Raw genomic sequence first — 20,174 nt, 5'->3', positions numbered from 1 at the left:
TTGCAGCAGAAATGACACTATAGATATTGATAAACTAAATCCGTCCTGAAATTTTCTGTCATCTAATTCCTCGTAAGAATTCTCTCTTTCCACTGAAGAAACTTCACGCTCACCACAGTACTTAGCGGCCGGTGATCGCAATTCTCGGAGAGGCCAGATGCAACTAGTTTAAGTGCCTCCGATAGGAAATGTTTATTCATGATATTAATTATTATTGTTATATTATTATTATTATTATTATCAATGAAAAATAAGTTAATAATTTCACTCACCAAATAAGCTGTTATGCTGTGAGTTTCAGTGAATGTTTCAGTGTGATGAAGCAACCCATATTATGTGTTGAAATTCCCCTTTCTTTCTTTTCATTTTTATCCTTTGACAGCAAAAAAAAAAAAAACAAGGCCAACATAAAAGTTTATTTTGCACCACATTACCACTTAACCATTTATGTTGCCCATACCAGGATGCAATACAAACTCGCATTTTAAGATTATCTGTCAGAAAAATTGTCAGCAATGTGGTAGTTATCTCGGTACACTCTTTCTTTATTTAAAACTTCCTTTCTTTAAATATTATTTCTTCTCGAAAAAGGACACTCTATCGATGAATTAACTACACTAGCATTATTTCTCTTATTTGTTTCTGTTTATTTTTTCCCGAAATACATAACAACATTGGCCCAGATTCACTACTGTACTACGAAGTACAATAGTATAACACCCTCACTTAAGTCATGAACTAAGACATAAGGGGAGAGAATAGTGTGGGGTCTCTGCCTGTCAAAGAGCTGAAATTTATGTTATTTATGGCCTATTCCCACCCCACTCTACTCTTGAGACCGGTCCATGGGTGGGAGGAGTGAAAGCTGACCAGGCCACAAGGCCAGACGAATTTTACAGCTACAACGTTTCAAGCGCAACCTCAAAGACTGCGAAAACATACGACATGCAGAAGCCAGACCCGGCACGAGCGACCCTGGCCTCAGGAACAAATTTTACTGCAAAACAGGTCTATATACATCGCAGAGTTTTCAAATGCTTCTACAGCGATATATGCTTCATTCAAAGAACTAATACATTATATAAAAAAAAAACAAAATTTGATTTCAGTTAAGCCAAGTGACTGAGCCTCACTTGCCTCATTCAATCAGCCGCCATTGGCCAACCATCGTCTCTATCCAAGTAATTCAAGCACTGTACAATTATAATCGTCTTCGAAATAATCACATGTTGATCTCGCCGTCATTTTGTTTTACTTGGCCTACTAATCACTGGTTATCTGTTTTAACTACTCAAATATGCCGGTAAGAGATTACCGTGGTTAACCTGCTATTTAAGTCCTAACCGAGTCGATGAACCGTAAAAATACTTAACCAGGAATTAGGTGGCAATTTTAACCGGTAGTTACGCTAACCGACGTTGATGCACGTGGGCATAAATCTGGTCTCAGAGTAGAGCGATTTTCTTTAGTTTTCCGAAATTAAGTAAATCGTACTTCTTGACTGATTCATGAAGAAGGTTTATATAAGAGAACCATTCTGCCTGAATTTTCTCTTCATTCGCAGCTTATTTTGACGGAATATGCATGACAAGTACTGCGCATGCGAATTGCACTCCAACGTACCGACTGGGCAAAAATAGTGATCGTTATGAGTTTAGAAGAAAATAATTGTAAGGCTATGTTGCTACACGGCAGAGGTTTAAGGAATTAATTGAAAACGTGTTCGTTGTAAATATTTTTAACTGAACATTGAGGTCGCCTTTCACTTGCTGCCTATTAATCGTTTGTTTTCACAGTTATTTCCACAGCGCAGGAGCCAGTACCCGGATGGATAGATAGACCATTCGGTCCCATAGGACCATTAGTTCGTATTGGTATGGGACTTCAGCGTGTATCTATGAACGACGGCAAGGTTATAATATCCATCGTTCCTTGCGATATGTCAATCAATGGCGTCATAGCATCGGCCTGGGATGTATATCAGAGAGGAAAGTAAGTGTCAGTAATTTTACGTATTGTCAAATTATTAGAAAAATTTACTTTCTGTTACAACAAATTAATTTACAAGTAAATCTTACAATCTCCTTCAAAGTCATCTTGAATTTTTTCTGAAACATGTTAATGTACTATATAGCATTTATCAAAGCGCATATTTTATAGGGTGTCTGACTCAAACCGTTCAGAAATTGAAGACCTTGAGGATAGTGATAACCCTCAAAGTTGAGATTGACAGTTTTCTGGTTGTTATGCAGCCTATAAGCCATATTATCTCTGATTTGGTTAAATAATTATGCAAATATGTTAACAAATGATTGGATTATGCTACTTGAAAAAATATGGTAATCCTGTTATGTTTGCAGTAAAAATTAAAATGTATGCAATTTGTATATGTGGGTTATCAAAGTCTTCAATCGTTTAGGCATCACGCACAACACGAGTAAAAATGGATAAACACAGTATCTTTTGTAATGTGTTTTGTTTGTACCATTTTCATATTAATCTGTGTGTGTGGTTTTTTTTTGGAGTGTGTTTGGATTTAATCATAGATGAGAGGAGTGAAAACTACAAAGTAGGACTTGTTTTGTAAAGCACGTACGGCCAAAAGACCCGTGGATTGGATTTAAGAGCAAAATCTGATAGTGTGGTGCATCTGTATGTATAATATTGCTGAATAAATCCATCTATCTGTTTGCTCGTTCGGGCAGTTCTTAGCAAAAAAAGAAATTATTTGGAATTACATATCCAACAATGTACCGAATGTAGGAAAGAAGTTGTGCATGACCGCTAATATCGGTGGACTCGTCGATCTGAAGTGAGAACTTCTGACTACTATTTATTTTATCCTTCATTATGTCTTCGATGTCAATGGAAATGTCACTAACTTGGAGGCTGATTGTGTCAGCAGAGAGAGGATTTTTTTATATTTCACAAGCAGCTTGTGACCCAGAATTATTTTCACCATTTCTTTACAGGTAGCCTAGGCATTAACAACGTTATATGCGTTTTTTTGGCCTTTACGATAAGTTCAGCTACTTTATAAAGTACCATCTTACTCAAAATCGACTATTACTTTCCAGCGTTTTTAAAATTCCAATTACAGAAGGTCATTTATTATCTCGTGAAACCAAATGCATTCGCGTGCGTAATTCATAGTAAGAACCTTATGGTGGGAGTAAGCAAGCTACGTAACTTGCAAGTCAAAGCGTAGCGAGGTAGGGAAACTTCTCAGTTCACTTTTTTCTTCTCCTCACGCGCAGGTAGGTTTCACGAGATACCGAATGGCCTATATGAAAAAAATATATTTATGAAAGAAAATTATTTTAATTTTAATCAATTGTAATTGATTTTATTAATTTCTTAAAATAATAGGTAAAAGTTTGTGTCACACCTTTCACCATGTGGAGGCACACCAATTTGCCGCGGCACACCGGTTGCGGAACACTGACTAAATGATTTATTTACATAGTCTTGCTAGACGCTTTGTTTGTAATGTAATGAAGTATTGTGATAAGGAAAAGAGAAAGGTGCAATAGTTATTCCTTTAATCAGAGCTATACATCTCGTGGTGTATCTCGATAATTGGGTGATATCAGTGGACGTTAGAACTAAAGTATTAGCCTAACTGGCGCGAGTATACGGCAAACTAGAAACTTCTGATACAACCGATGTGTTGTAGCTGAAGGATAGAAATCCGTGTAATCTGTAATGCATGCGCAGTACATACAACGGTCACTATTACTCAAGATATACCGCGAGTGTGTAGAAACCGTGCAGGGGCTATGCTTAAAGTAAATAAAAAGATAGTATACAGAACTACATAAAACGGATAAGGACATGTATATGCAGAAAATGAGTACTTCAGGTAATAGGAGAGCAACAGATTAAATAGATTCAGAAGACATGAATAAGTGCACGAAATGATTCAATGCTATCATTCTCTTCACACAGAAATGCGTACTTCACATAAATTATTACAATCCCCTAAAAAAATTGATTTTCAGCTTGTAAAGAAACATTAAGAATAATAAAATCGATAGGATTTCAATTCAGAAAATACTGTATAACAGCCGTGGCGAAAATGTGATCGTGCGCCGAGCCATTGTGTAACCTGCAACGTGCATAGCACCTATGGAGGGAGGCGGACACCCGAAGGGGAAGTGAAACAACTGTCTGACTTATTAACGGATTTTCATTTTCCTTGCGTCAAGCACTTGAATATAATTGTATACAGTATAAGGTTACAAACTAATGTTTAATACGTGTAACGAAGAAAGAAACGAATAAGAAAACATAGGACACCTTATCACAACCTATTAACTGTCTTCAGAATGTCTCTGCGACAGAGTTTCAAAATCAGGAATTATATCACTTACTGCCAGTCGTAGGTGATCACGAAGGTATTTGTCTGTCAGTCGTGATCTAAATTTGGTTTTTACTATTTTCACAATGTAAGTTGTAGAGAACATGGCTTCAACAGAGCAAGCGAAAGAACGAAGCTTCGGATATTTATTTTTTGGCAAAGATTTGAAAGTTCAATATTTGTCAAGTTCTTACGTCTAGCTTTTATTTAACATCACATTGTAAATCTGTGAGTCTAAATTGAAGATCTAACAGCATTATTCGTACATCTGCTGAAAAAGGATCGACGTACAGAGATGATGATGATAATGATGATGATGATGATAATGATAATGATAATAATAATACTTAACCTTTTAATGTTTCATGAGTGACATGTAGTATAATGCGGTGTTATGTTATACAACCGTTTTCCTCGTAATACTTGAGAACAAATCATACATTTAATATTCTCATCATATTGGCGGCAAAAAATTGCGTCCTCCCATCCTACTTGAAACTTTCGATTTTATAGAAGTACATGGTTTCGGAAGAGACATTGCGACGATACGCCATTCGCAGGTCAGAGACAAATGGAACGGAGTTTGATTTCAATGAGAGAAAGGGTGGGGGTTGGGGGAGGTAGGAAGCAAGAGAAATGTACAGCTATCATTGCGAGCCACAATGTGCTCGTGAGTCACATTTTCGCCATGGCTGCTGTATAAGGATAAACGACACTTTAAGAGAGAACGCCCCGTTGTTGTGGGCGAGTTTATTCTAAAGGTGGAGGCACTTCGAATTTTTTAGACTATTTGAAGTGGTCGTACCCTCGCGAGCTTCAAGATAGGCGATAATGTTTGACTTTAGCCCGAGTATTCAGCATGTCCACCGAATAGTGTCAAATTGGATACACTTTTATTAAATGTATATCAAAAGACATGCAACCGCTTAATGTGGTAGAAGAGGCTGGATTTAAATAATAGTTCGTCAAGGGTTTAAACCCGAAATATTCGCAGTGTTATGACACGTAACATTGTTTCTGCGGGTTAAAAATATTGTGATAGTGTGCAGAACTTATTGACTCACAGTTAATAATTATAATTTTTCTAACCAGGGTTCTTGGTTGCTTTTTGCAATTTTCTATTTCATTTTTACGTGAATAAGTATTTAACTTATACGACAGTATTCAGAATAAATTTCGAACTGAATTAAAGTATGTAAAAACTATTTTTTTTTCACAACAGACTGTTGATCCTCAGATGGATGCCTAACAGTCATAGGTCAGTACGTGACTTTTGACTAGAGACAGGATAGTCCCTATTCTTCGAAGTTAAGTGAACACGAAATTTGTGCAATGAGCCAAATGACTTGACGAAGAGTAGTGGTGTGTGGTGTTGTACGATGAAAATAGACGATTTCTGCATCAAGGACAACAAACACACACATATAAGAATGATTTAAAGAGTAAGGCAGTGTTATGTATTACAAAAGAATGAACATAGTCTTTGCTGTAAACTTTTAAATTAAAATGTCACTGTTTCACAATCACAGACATGTTCAAGGCTAGATTACAAGAATCTTGTAGGAAAAAATTTTAACTAAAATGTTACTGTTTCATAGATACCGCTATTAATACATGTTTAAGCCTATATTACGATAATTATTGTAAAATTTTATCTTATAACTGGTACAACTGTAACACAGGTAGAGCCTATTGCTCTGAATGAAATGTTTAAGCCTATGTTACAATAATCTTTATCTTAAAATTTGACTTAAAATACCGGTACTACTGTAACATATGTACTGCCCTTGTGTGCAAGTATACTTTCCAACAAAAATTTTAAAGTGCTTGTCCTCAGATTTGCAAAATGGAACGTTGGCACGCACCATCAGTTCACACAGATCTCTGCTAAATTCGTCCGCAGGTACTGAATTACTAGTTAAAGGTAGGTAGATCGTCAGACTTACTTCTTTCAATCAATTTCATATAGTTATATGCTTTTTTTAATTACAGTGCTGCTGTAAATACCATCTTTTATAACAGATTATGTCAGTCTTACATAAATTGCACACAATTTAGTCGCCACTTACAAAGGTATATTATCTTCCGAATTCCTTTACCCACTTCCGTACTTTTTTTTGGCACTTTCAATTAGTAGTGCACAATATCATAAGCACTGCTAAACTGAAGTACTGTACTTGTTGTAGGATGATCCTGTTATGCGCGTTATTTGTTGTGATTGTGAGCTGAGTCTGTACTGAAGGGAGCGTGCCGTATTGTATATTGTTGTGGGACTAAGAAAATAGTCTTTACTTGTGAGCAATTAACATTTGCTTGCTTTGACTTGTCTGTTTTCAAGGCAAGCCACACAGCCGACAACATTACTGGTTGCATTAAGTCATGATTAGTTTATGGAGACTGAACAATAAAGTTCTGTCTTTGTCACAGACAATGCCTCAAATATGCTTGCTGCCGTCAAAAAATTAAATCTTCGCCATCTAGGATGTGCAGAGCACACATTATACCTACCGAAAAGTTTCTAGCGTGCGTCTTTGTTAATAGTTCCAGCTAAATTAAAGAATTTCCTTGTGTCGGATACCCGCTTCAGTGTAATTTTATTCCCACTCACAACTATCACCAATCTATAATCTTTTTACTGTAAGAAAAATCCTAATATAAACAATAGCACGTGACTGATGTGAGGCTTCATTGGCCAATGTTTGGCGCCATAGATTCTCAGTACATGTTCCCGCCTACTGTTGTACATTCTTCTTCATGTTAAACATTTCCCGTTACTCGTCAAGTAGGCCTAACCTCACTACCATGCATTCGTTTGCTTAGGAAACATTTACTTTATAATTACTCTAATTAAAACTAACATAACTTATTTTATACATTTAAGACTATTTGTTTGTCTCCGCTTTTGAGAGGGTTTCCACTCTTGTGTTTAATAACCTCACACACTGAGGATGCAGAAGCCATACTTCAGTACCACGTGCTTGCGGAAATAACTACGAGCTCAAGTGACGCCAGCTTGTTACAAGAACAGACTACCTCGGTATTATTGTTGGTATTCATCCGCGTTCATAGTACATAACAAAAGTAAAAGTAGCTTTTCTTTTACATATCGTTTTACATATGAGTGAAGTTATATGTTTCATTGTATTTAACAACTAGAATTCAATTTTTTATTTTCAAATAATACCAGATGATAGTTTCCAAATACGAACTACATTTTCCTGCGTCGTGTGAGTGTTTCGACTGGGAGCCAATCACGGGTATGACAGCCACGTGCTTGTGTTTACATTAGGATTTTTCTTACAGCGAAAACAGTATAGTCGGTAGGTCGGTCGTCTTTGAGATCTTCGTTCTCCGATTGTCGTTTCTCTCCGAACCTCCGCATCCCTCCGTATATCCCAACGAGCTAGAAGTACTTCTAGCTCGTTGGTACAGTATATTCCCTTTACCACCAACGATAGTACCGGATATCACCGGTAGAGAGCTTTACTCGTAACCTTCGATTCCTCCTCCTGTTGTAGTCGTTTCGCTGAGCATCACTCAGCCTAGTTATCTCACGCAAGTTACGTTGGCTGCAGCATGTGAAAATCTTACGGAGTAGACGCATTTTCGTCCACAGCGCATCCACAGTCATGCTTCAACCATCGTGGAAAGGCTTCTAAGACAGTCGTTTTCATATCAATGTTTACAAAAACTTTAGTCTCCGATTATGATTTCAGGCCTGGAAGCGAAGACATTCCTGTGTACAACAATGTGTCTAGTTGTGAGAATCCCATCACCTGGAGCAAGATTATAGGCTATTTCGACGAGGACATCTCGAAGTGTCCGTTCGATGACATCATGTGGATGCCGTTCAACGTGCAATGTAAAAGACCTTCATTTTACAAATTCTTCTGGTTCTTTCTGCACACTATACCAGCGCTTCTAATGGACAGCTTATTGTTCTGCAAAGGACAGAAGCCCACGTAAGTTCCTTGATATGAGTAAAGTGCTGCTGTCTCATTTTTAAAATACAGGGAAAATGTTAGATATAAAAATGAAGTAGCATTAAGCGGATAATGATAATTTATCATTATGCATGTGAGCAGGGTCGGCTTTAAGCGAATTGGACCGATTTAAACTGCGCACTAGGTTAATCCACTTTACTCATGTCAAGAACACAAAACATATTGCAACGTACAGTTTCCCTGAAAAAGGATGAGACGATTGAATGTTCTTAAGTCTCAGATGTAAAACACTGCGCATGATCGGAGACCAGAGCACTGATACACAAGATAACGAATATTGAGTTACTTAAATTCAGGCTATTTGGTTTGTTACTAGCATCGTTCCGAAATTCACTTCAGAAACTGCAAAAAATATGATAATATTACGTAAATAAAAGATAAATATATACATAAATCATGCAGTTAAATCGACAATGGACCTTCATGACTAGATCGACACTCCGCACAGAAAGGAAAGCTTTCATGTCGTTTCAATAGCTCAGACGGTAAGACTAATACGTGTTGTGTAAAAGAGTGCGAGTTCGATTCTTAGTCTACACAACGATTTTTTTTTGTCTAAATAACATTGAAATAGCTAAGTAACGTTGAAATAGAGTTTTACAAAGTCCCGAGATTAAGTGTTAATGATTGCAAACAATACAAAATTACAAGTTATAATATTATTAACGTTAATCTAATGAATGCATTTATATACACACACGCACGCACGCACACAGATATAATGTGAATGCATATATATTAAAAACTAACAATTAAAATGAAATTAAAAAATTTATATAATAATAGACAAACTTTTACAAAGGTTTAGAGTCCTTAGGCTATGTCATTTGTTGAGTAATTATTACAATAATTTATTAATAGCTTTCCCATATGTGTAAGAAATGCACTCGCACAAAACAATTTTTGTTAAAAGTATGGCTTTGGATTATTTCATTCTCACCCCTGCAGTTAATTTTACCTATTTTATCTACGTGTTTGCATTCAATTTTATTCATGTTATGATTGAATGAAAAAGCACTGTTGCAGTTATTGACTAATTACATATATTAATACTAATTATAAAATACATCTGTTAAGTAACCAATTGCAGTATCTTTTGCAAAATCTTGAATGTTTAAGTTGTCAATAATATTTCTGTACTATATACTATAATACGTTAAAAGAATTTGCAATAGATTTATGATCCTCTACTTTATAATCATTGTTCTTAATGAAAAAATATTTTCTTTCTTAGGATATCTACAAGTTTCAATTTAATAATATTCCGAATAGGTTTAATTGAATTATCTGAATTCTGTACTTTTCTATTCAAATATATTCTATTTCCCTCTTTCACGATTTTTGATAAATTACACTGTACTTCTTGCAGTATTTAAGAACATGAGGATCATTACATTGCAACTCATTACATATAGATTCTTCTTTTTAATATATGAGATTTTGAAGTCCCTGCGTTATCTACATGTTTTTACTTTTGAATTTTTTCACAACATTAAGTGGAGAAAATCCACTGAAGTAATTATGAAATTAAGTGAATAATTCAATACATTTACTCTTAATATCAGTAGTACCAGTAACATATATGTTCTTCCAAGATTCATTTTGTAGACATAAATGTAAATAATCACTAGATACAGCATTTACGATCCTTTCTTAGTTTTTAAATTAATATTTTGAAATTGTTCAGTGACATTGGAAACACTTAGGATTTGTTTATCATGTTCAGACAAGCCATTGATTATAGGTTCTGTCGAATAGGAATTCAGTCTAATTCTGTGTACAAAACATTTATCAATGGCTGTGCTACTTCAGTTTGTATGCTGTGGGAAAATGACTCTACGACTAAGGTTTCCAGTTTCAAGGAGTGAATTTAATTTAGTTTTACGGAAAAGTTCCGAGAGATAATCTATGTTTATGTCACTACAGATCACAAATTCCATATGAGAGTTCTAAAGTCTTTTCTTTACAAATTCAGTTTTGGCTATAAATATTAATAAATAATGTAAGAAATACGAATGATTATAGTTACAAGTCTGATTTACATTATAAAAAGCAAGAAGTTACATTCCTCGGCAATATTCGAAATTTCGATGTTTGGTTTTGTCATCCAACGCACAACTACGGACCGATTCAATGCTTATGTTAATAACCTACAATTTAGCTGTAGCAATATGGTGTCATAACTTGGGGTTTGTTTACTTAATGTAATTAGATTTAATTTGATTAGTTTCGCAACAATTGGACTTCCTGTTATATCCTGTTATTTAGATATTTAATTTAGGGTTGATTTATTAACTCTTAATATGCAAGATGCCTCTTATTTCAATAATTCTATATCACGCTAAATAGTCATTGTCTACACTAAAGTATTGTCGTCATCCCTCATTTCTCATCGTAATGGCGAACCGACGTGACATGAGACAGCGAGATAGCTCTAGTTGAGGCTGGATATAGGGCTAGATCTGCTGGCCGTTTGGTCGGTGTTCCTGGAAGTACAGCCGCGAGGTGGGTTCATCGTTACCAAAATTTAAGGGAGGTCAAAAATCGCCCTATTCCTGGGCGTCCGCGGATTTCTTCATTGGAAGAGGATGCTCTCTTATTCGAGACAGTTCGACAAGACCCCTTTCTGACTGCTAACGAAATAAGCGCAGCATCTAACATTCCCGGCTCTTCACAGACTGTGATCAGCAGGTTGAGGAACCGCGGTATTAGGAGCCGGAGGGCCGCGCAAATGGAAATATTGGGGGAAGCACAAGCTGTCGACCGTCTTGCCTTCGCTACCAATCGAGTGGATTTCGATTGGAGAAATGTAATTTTCTCCGACGAAACAACCATCTCGAGTGATTACGAAGGTCCTGTCCGTGTCTATCGTGAGGATGGTCTCCGACATGACCAGCGCTATGTGCACCGACGTGAAAGATCGGGGCGCTTTAGCATATCGTGTTGGGGGTGGATGTCTTACGATGGACCTGGCGTTATAGAACGAATCAATGGCCGGTTTAATGCGGGAACTTACGAGCACATTCTGGAAAATATATTCCTTCCCTCCGCCCGAGGACGTTTTCCCGAAGGAACATTGCTCTTCCAGCAGGATAACCATCTCGTGCACTATGCTGCAAGCATTCAAAGATGGTTTCAAAGGACACCCGAGACCGAAATCATTAATTGGCCTCCGAAGTCACCTGATTTGAATGTCATCGAAAATTTATGGGCGGAATTGAAAAAGAGAAGAATGGCCACCTATGCCCACCGACGCCCTCGAAATCGAGACGAATTGTGGGATCAAGTTGTTGACACTTGGGAAGATCTCGCCGGGGATCAGAACTTATTCCACAATCTCGTGACATCCATGCCGGATCGACTTAGAGCTGTAATAGAAGCTGATGGCATGTGGACAAGATTTTAAGTTAACAGGTCTCTTTTTGTTTCTTATGATTTTTGTTTGAGGAAGAATACTTTTAACATCCAAGTAAGATTTATTTTTTTGACGAGGTTCAGCCCACTTATAAGACCCAGAAATTGGGCATAAATTATTCCATATTTTTCGACAAATTAGACAGTCGAGGATCTCTGAACAAATTAATTACACCTCAATAAAAAAAAAGTTTTACCCGGGATCGAACACGAGACGTTTCGGTTCTACATTGGAACCGACACGCTACTATATGAGCTACCGAGACAAGACAGTGACAGCAGCAGTCCAGAATGTAGATCCCTTAGCAGGCATTTGCCATTCGGTACAGTGAAGCAATGATATTTTGTGACTCGAGCTATGTTGTGAAATCCTGGCCTTAAATGGCAGTCTTCTTCGTGATCCTTATTCTGGTCCTTGTCTTTGTTGTGGTCCTTGTAACAATTCTTGTACTATTTGTCATGTTATGTATCGTTACGTCGATATCGAGTGAACCGCGCTGTAGAACTTTAACTTCCGACGACCAAGAATCGTCTCATTCTTTTTAAGGGTAACTGTACATCTAACACCACATTGTAGTTTTGCGAAGAATAGAAACGCTAGGCTATATTTTTTCCCATTACAAGCAATAATATCAATATGTCTTTTTATTTGTATTCATATTGTCATATTTAGAATTATTACAAACAAAAGGTACAAATTACTTCCTAATAATGCAGTTCTTATATTTTGATTAAAATTCCTTATAATATTTTCAATTAATCATTTCGCAGTGAATAGAACAGGTGATTTTATTTAGACTATCTAAAGATAATCAAGACATTTTTGTTCGTTCACTTGTACGCTTTCTTAGCATTAACTCATATGCACTTCCTAAATTCATATCTTGATGATTTCCGTTGTTTAATAGAGATACAAGCCTATAATAAACTATACTTACAGGTATAGATACTGCAGATTTTTTTTTTCAAATTAGGCCCCGCAACTCCCGACCCTGCATGTGAGAAAGTAATAATCGCCATCATTTCAAATAAAGCATAGTCTAATCAAACACAATCTTAATCATATACATCTATTCATTTGCAACATGACAGCATTGTGATTTCTAGAGTTTTGCATCTGTAGGGAATACGCTACGGCGTGTTTATATTCTCCAACTCTCCCTTGCCACGACTCTAATGCTTCTTGTCTCCATGGGCTAAATTTAAAGTCATGTTGGCTACACTTGGGATAAGGGATGTAAGAATGATCATATCATATATATACTTCGGTACATCGCTATAATATGATATGCTATATAATCACTTAGTGATGTAAGACGGCGCTCATTCCATTAGATTCCGGCCACTTAGTCACTCGTAATGTGTGCACTTCTGCACATTAGTGTGTTGGACATTGTGCCACTGTCATACATCTGTGACACAGTGCATGAGAATTGGCCACTAAAGGGAAACTAAGAGGTGGAACATAAACTGAGAGGATTCAATCCGGCGTCGGAATTAAAATCCGGTGTGGCTTAGTGGATAGAGCGTCAGAATGGAGAGCTGAAAACCCGGGTCCGAATCCCGGTGCGGGAGAGAATTTTTCTCCGCTCCACTAATCCTTCATAATAGGCTAAAAGCTTTATTTCAAACAATTAATTATAGCATATCAAGAAACAATGATCCTCTGATTGAGGTTCTGGCTGATATGTAGTATATCTACCCTATGTATTGTCAGGCAGTACATCTCACTTCACGATATATGTCAGAGGAACAACAATTATTATTTGTATGCATCTGAAGTCTGATTAGTGTAATATGTAATTATTCGGCGTTGTATGAATTGGAGGGGGAAAGGAACTGGCCACACTACCCCATTATCTCCTGGCTAGTTGCCTCATAAGTGGTGTCTTAATGATATCACTTGTGAGGTTCAGACCTGTCTTCGGACAAACAAAAAAGAAACAGTAATATAATTTTTTTTCAGAATGATGAAGATATATGATAAAATAGATTACCACAATAAAATACTAGGAAAATTTAGTACAAAAGAATGGAAGTTTGAGAATGATAACATGAGAAAATTGTGGACGAATATCAGTGACGAAGATAAGAAAATATTTCACTTCGATATTAGAGATGTGAATTGGCGTGAATATTGCTGCAGAAGTGTGGAAGGTTACCGCCAATTTCTTCTTAAACAAGACCCAAAGAACCTGCCGAAAGCAATGAAACGCGCAAAGAGGTAAGTATATGACATTATCAAAACATGTTAAATATTTAGACCTATTAGACATTAACAATAATAAAAGTGATTAAATCTAAAATAATGAGAGAAAATGTGGTAATTATGCATAAAAATTGCGCGTCATAATACTTGAAACAATCCGGTTCTTCAGTTTCCGACGATGTATAGAAGATTATTAATGGTTTATTATTTGTTACAGAAATATACAGGGCGGAAGTGAAATAACCCTGCAGATTTTCAGAGCGAGTAGCTAATGTTGTAGCCTATGTAACAAAAAAAATGTAATAACATATTCGAGGAAAGCCTATAGTTTTCTCAGACAAAAATGTTTTTTCCAAAATATTTAACATTCTCTTATTCGGTAATTATTGCGAGTAGAGTCGTAATTTTTGTTCACATCGATAGAATATCTAATAAAGAGTAATATATCCCTCTGGCGTATTTCAATGGCGTGGACGGTTTTCTTGCAAATTTAATTTTAAAACCACTAATTTTAAGCCACTGACCTATGCGACCAGCTTGCAACATTGTCGCCAGAAAGGGATATGGGAGATAGTTCATTAAGGCAGACAAACCTGAGTTCGTTGACCTCTTACATCAATATTACGAGAAGAAAGAGTCCACACCTGTGGAGTAACGGTTAGCGCGTCTGGCCGCTAAACTAGCTGGCCCGGGTTCGAATCTCAGTCGGGATAATTTACCTGGTTGAGGTTTTTTCCGTAGTTTTACCTCAACCCAATTTGAGCAAATGCTGGGTAACATTCAGTGCTGGACCCCGGACTTATTTCACCGGCATTATTACCCTCATCTCATTCAGACGCAAAATAACCTAAGATGTTGATACAGTGTCGTAAAATAACCTACTTAAAAAAAACAAGAAGAAAGAGAAGTTCGTTATCGACGATGTTGTCAGACTTCTGAAAGTTCCAACTCAGTTTTCTAATTAACCGTGCATTTATTCACAAAACGTAATACAGATTTTCTATTCATTTAAGTGTACCCTACCGTCTCTTTTAATCTAAAGGATTATTTCACTTCCACTGTGTATATACTTACGTTTTGCAAACCATTTCAGCAATTATGTTTTGAATTTATGCCGCAAATATTATAAATTGTCGAATTATTTTCAACAAGGAATACATACGCCTTAGACAAAATAATAAGAAATTACCTGAATAATAATAATAATAATAATAATAATAATAATAATAATAATAATAATAATAATAATAATAATAGTAATTGAAGGGGTGAGAATGAGATAGTCCAAAGCCACACTTTTAACATAAATATTTTTTGTGAGAGTTCATTTCTTACACAAATGAAAAAGCTGCTAGTAAAATATTATAGAAATTATAAGTATACGCCGAAGAAATTATGATATCTTACCTAATAGCATTACAGTCTATACCTTTAACACGCTCTCATGTAAAATCTTATTTGTGTGGAATAGGACTACTATATCATTCTCACTCCAATTATTACTATGATAGCACCGCAAAACCAAAACCAAAACCAAAACCAAAACCACTGCACTGTGAAGATAACTTACTAAGTCATGAGAATCAAATTTTGGCCACTCGAGCGCAATTACGAAGGTCGTGGGGAAAGTAAGTTTCCTCGGGTCGTTTACAAAAAGAGAACACAATTTCATAGAAGATTTATTGGAATAGATACAGATATTGTTGAAGTATTTTTCAACATATTCCTCACCGAAATTGAGACATTTGACATACCATGGGATCAACTTTTGATCCCTCTATCTTAGAAGTCTGCCGCCCGGGATCGGAACCAGTGTGTGACAGCCGTCTTCACCTCTCTTTTGATCCCATGGTATAACAAATGTCTCAATTCTAGTGTGGAATATGTTGAAAAAACTCAACAATTGCTATATCTGTTCCAATAAATCTTTCAATGAAATTGTCTTTTCTTTCTGTAAACGGCCCGAGGAAAACTTGCTTTCTGGACAGCCCTCGTAATTGCGCTCGAGGGTCAAAATTTGTATAAGCACTTGTTTTAATATTATTAACTTGGTGAAAGAAACAAATTAACTTTTTTTTATCTGTCCTCATGAGAATGTTTGCTTGTGAGTCAAACAGAACAGAACATAACATTAACAAGGGACATCCATCCACGGCGGGATTCGAACTCACGAACCTTCGGACTACAATGTTCCGAAATAAAGCCTTGAAGGTTATGTAAAGAACAAAGCAACAATTATTCACATTCTTACAAATACAACATTTGGAAGAAAATTATTTTAGACAGTGAACTGGAAGAGAAATTGGTAGAATGTCGTGAAGTCATGAAGAATAGGTATTTTGAATTAAGTTCATCAGACTTGAAACAACTTTGTTTTCAGTTAGCGGGAAAAAAAAGCTCGAACTCGAGGCAGATTATGAATAGAGATGGTAGCATTTATAAAGTTAAAATTTAGCGTTTTGTGGCGTTTTAACGGATTCAGAATTTGTTATTTGACATCTTCTTGCTCTGGCTTCTCTCTTTTTTTTTTATCTAGCTTTATCATTACTTAGTTCCAGCTTTCACTCTCTATCGTTCCTGCTCTCTCTTCCCTCGTTCCTACTTTCTTCTCTACTCTCCACTGTCCTCGAGTTTTTTTTTAGCTTTATTTCCGTTTCCTCCTCTTATTCATTCTCGCATTGGTTTTGGTTCTTCCCATCTATTACGTTTCCTTTTCATGTCTTCAGTTTCTTTTTGTTTTTATTGACTCGTATCTTACTTATTGTACTTCTTTGTTTTTACTTTTCTTCGTTCCTTTTTCATCCATGTACACATTCTACTTCCTATTGTCTCTGGTCACTTTATTTTGTCATTGCATCTGTTTTTATGTTTTCGCAGGATGGAGAGGATTCACAAGGTCACAACGTTTTCGATCTTCGCTTTTATTCTGTGGTTGGTCTGGTTTGCCGTCTCACCTCTGTTTCTTTGAGAGTATTCAGTTTTTATGGGATGATCATATGCTAAATATACAGAGAAATGCATTAATCCCTCCTTGATTTTCACATTTTACGATATAGTCACGAAAGAGTGACGCATCTATAACTTACAGATAAGAAACTCTCTAAGTCTCGAAGTTTCTGTCCTACGTCAGAGATTCTCGTTATGTCCTCCTCTGCTACCGCAACAGACGTCAATCATCTATTGAAATTCCTGCCACACATGTTCCAACACCTCATAGTGGATAGCAGCGTCAGTTTGCACGATCCTTTGCCACAGCTCTGGTAAATTACCTGGTATAGAGGGCGCGTACAGTCATACGAGTCTTGACGCAATCCTATAAGAAAAGAAATCACAGGAAGTAATGTTGGGTGACCATAGTGGCCAGGGAAGAAGAAGGGAGTGATCGTCGGAAGCTATTCTAATCCATGAACCGAGAAGATTAGTATTCAGATGATCACAGAGGGGCTCCGTCCTGTTGGAAAATTAAGTACTTGCCATCTTCCTATAGACTAAATGTGGCATTAACCGCAGTTGTAGCATGTGTAGGTAGTTAATACCGTTAACTGTTGGCTTCGTAAAATTAGTCTGGAGGAGACATTGCAAGAAGAAACGGCACAAAACATATTCTCCTCAATGGATTCACGAATGTGTTCCATCACTACACGAGGATTTTTCTTGCCCCAAACACACACACACTGGGGTTTGCGGTAGCGTCGCGGTTAAGAGGTAGCAATGCAAAGCCGCAAGATCTTGGGTTCAATTCTCGATGGAGTAATGGATTTTCTGCATTGTTATAATCCTTCTTGTTGCACTGGGATTTACTGAGATTCCAACGAAATTGATTAGCAAGGACATTAATGCTTTTGGAGACGAAGGCTGCGGACATTCCTACTGTCGTTAATGCCGATTTTCTGTAAAGGTGGGTAACTTAACCTTCCGCCGTCAACTTATGCAGATGAGACCTGTAATGAAGTGGCTTTACCTTTAAATGCATGCGTCTTATATCACTCCTCATCACTGAGAATTCATTGAGAATTAGCGTCCACACCTGTGGACACCAGCGCGTCTGTCTGTGAAACCAGGTGGCCCGGATTCGAATCCCGGTCGGGGCAAGTTACCTGGTTGATGTTTTTTCCGAGGTTTTCCCACGACCCAATACGAGCAAATGCTGGGTAACTTTCGGTGCTGGACCCCGGACTCATTTCACCGGCATTATCACCTTCATATCATTCAGACGCTAAATAACCTAGATGTTGATACAGCGTCGTAAAATAACCCAATAAAATAAAATTGAGAATTAGCTTCTCAGCAAAGATGTGCTACTGTAGCCGCTGTTGGAATACAACTGGGCACGAAGTTTGTGATCCTTAGTATTTAGCGCATGTAACAAAAATTTTTGCGTGTAACGCATCAGAAATTTGACTGTGTTATCTCTAATTTCCGATTCGTGTGATATATTGACTTCCGAGGGCACGCGGAAAATGTTTTTTGCACACGTTCGGAAGTTTCTGCTGTAGGTTTCGACTTGTCTGTTCGTTTCACAGCATTCAGGGAGCCACTATGTCGGAATTTGTTGTAACATTCACCAAATGTTTTCCTTCCCGCGTAGGTCCTGTTTTATACGTCTTATTTAATGCCACAATTGACGCATGTTTCGCAAATTCCAAAAAGTTTTCTTTTTCACTATGCACGTCATGTTTCGTTACGACTGTTCCCTGACAGTGATCCCTGGTAGTAAACCACGCCATCTACAACGAATGAAAACTTGGAGAGATTCTCTGTCTACTCATAGAAACGCTTCTGCTGTGACTATCTTTGTGTTTGCGCTGCTGTGCTTGTAAATCCCTGAGGAAATTATCAATCGCCTTTCTACACAGTGTACATAAAATAACTAGACATTTTCATGATATTGACTTACAGCAAGACAATAAACAATATATTTGGATAGAGTAGAACCTTACAAGAATTCAAGCTAGTGCGATTGTACATGTATCAGCGCACTGCTCCCATCGTCTTGTGGTTTCATGAAATACACGTCGTAACATAGAAGTAGCAATCAACAGACATGCCTCTCAAATTTGGCACCGTAGTTTTATAAACGGTGCTCTTGATAATGCCCTATGTGAAGCTAGGTCGGGAGACTGGGGAGCCCACTTATGATTCCAATACCTTTCGATCCACTGACCAGGTAGTCTCACACAAGTGTTCATAGGAGAGTGGCGCCCCATCTTGTTGGAAGGTAACGGAGTGAAGGATATCATCCCGCTGCAACTGTATCTTCAGGAGCAGCTACAGCATATCCAGGTAGATTCCCCCAGTAATAGTCCCTTCGGCAAACATGAAAGGTACATGAATCCTGTCCTTCCTGAGGCCAAGTCAGACAGACATTCACCTTAGAGTAGTCCCGTTGCCACTCAGTGAATTCATTGTGTTATTCATCTCCCCAGAGCCTACAATTGTGTCGGTTGACGACGATGCACAATGAAATGTCACTTCGTCGCTAAACAGAACATGAACCATTATTACCTGTGGTGCACGATACGGATAATAACCCATGACTTGTTGTGCAGCGTAGTTCTCATCTTCCAGTCTTTGAAGCACCTGAATATGGTAAGCCTTCTTCTTAAGAGCATAGCGTAGACTTTCCATGCTGTGCACTCGAGAATGTTCAGTTCACGACTCAGCCAGTGAGTGGACGCCTTTGGACTAATGGTGATGCTATCCCTTAGCCTCTGTACGCATTGTGGGCTGACCGGAGGCCATCTACGACGATGCTAATCGACTACGGACCCTGTATACCTGAATTTGTTCACCAACTGCTTGCATGTGGAGCTCGGCATAGGTTTTGCCACTTAACGGCTTTACACCAGTGTGATTTGTTCAGCAATGGTTAACATTTGGACCTATCTTCACTGAATCTACAACAGAAATGAGCCACAGTTAAAGTTTCTGTGAACTGTATAGTGATTTGTAGACACAATATATATAGACTAATATTTGTTTTTAAGTGTCAATTTTTATGAGTTATTGCAGTTTTATAACATCGCATGACTCAAGGGAATTATTTGTATATCATGTAGATATAACAGGCATAATAAAGTTGCATAAATGGCTTCCTTGTCTTCAGCATAATTAGCGCGATTCTACTTAGCACTTATCAGAATCAAAGAGCAAGTTGAAAGGCAATGTCACTTTTAAACATGATGCA

The 20,174-nt window shown here is 37.3% G+C and overlaps 1 protein-coding gene across 3 annotated transcripts in view; it reads left to right on the top strand.

The window, feature by feature from the left end:
- Positions 1-20,079, top strand: part of LOC138706261 (fatty acyl-CoA reductase wat-like) — a 102,083-nt gene extending 82,004 nt beyond the window's left edge. For all 3 annotated transcript variants that reach the window (XM_069835340.1, XM_069835338.1, XM_069835339.1), the window contains exons 5-8: positions 1,797-1,992; positions 8,077-8,322; positions 13,745-14,002; positions 16,865-20,079. In XM_069835340.1, coding sequence (XP_069691441.1) covers positions 1,797-1,992; positions 8,077-8,322; positions 13,745-14,002; positions 16,865-16,955 — 791 coding nt within the window. In that variant the 3' untranslated portion in view covers positions 16,956-20,079. The remainder of the gene's footprint in view (positions 1-1,796; positions 1,993-8,076; positions 8,323-13,744; positions 14,003-16,864) is intronic.
- Positions 20,080-20,174: the final 95 nt, after the last annotated feature.

The sequence above is a fragment of the Periplaneta americana genome, chromosome 9, assembly GCF_040183065.1.
Source record: "Periplaneta americana isolate PAMFEO1 chromosome 9, P.americana_PAMFEO1_priV1, whole genome shotgun sequence".
In the NCBI taxonomy this organism is placed as follows: Eukaryota; Metazoa; Arthropoda; class Insecta; order Blattodea; family Blattidae; genus Periplaneta; species Periplaneta americana.
The sequence above is the reverse complement of the archived record's forward strand: the minus strand, read 5'-3'. Positions and strand labels throughout refer to the sequence as shown.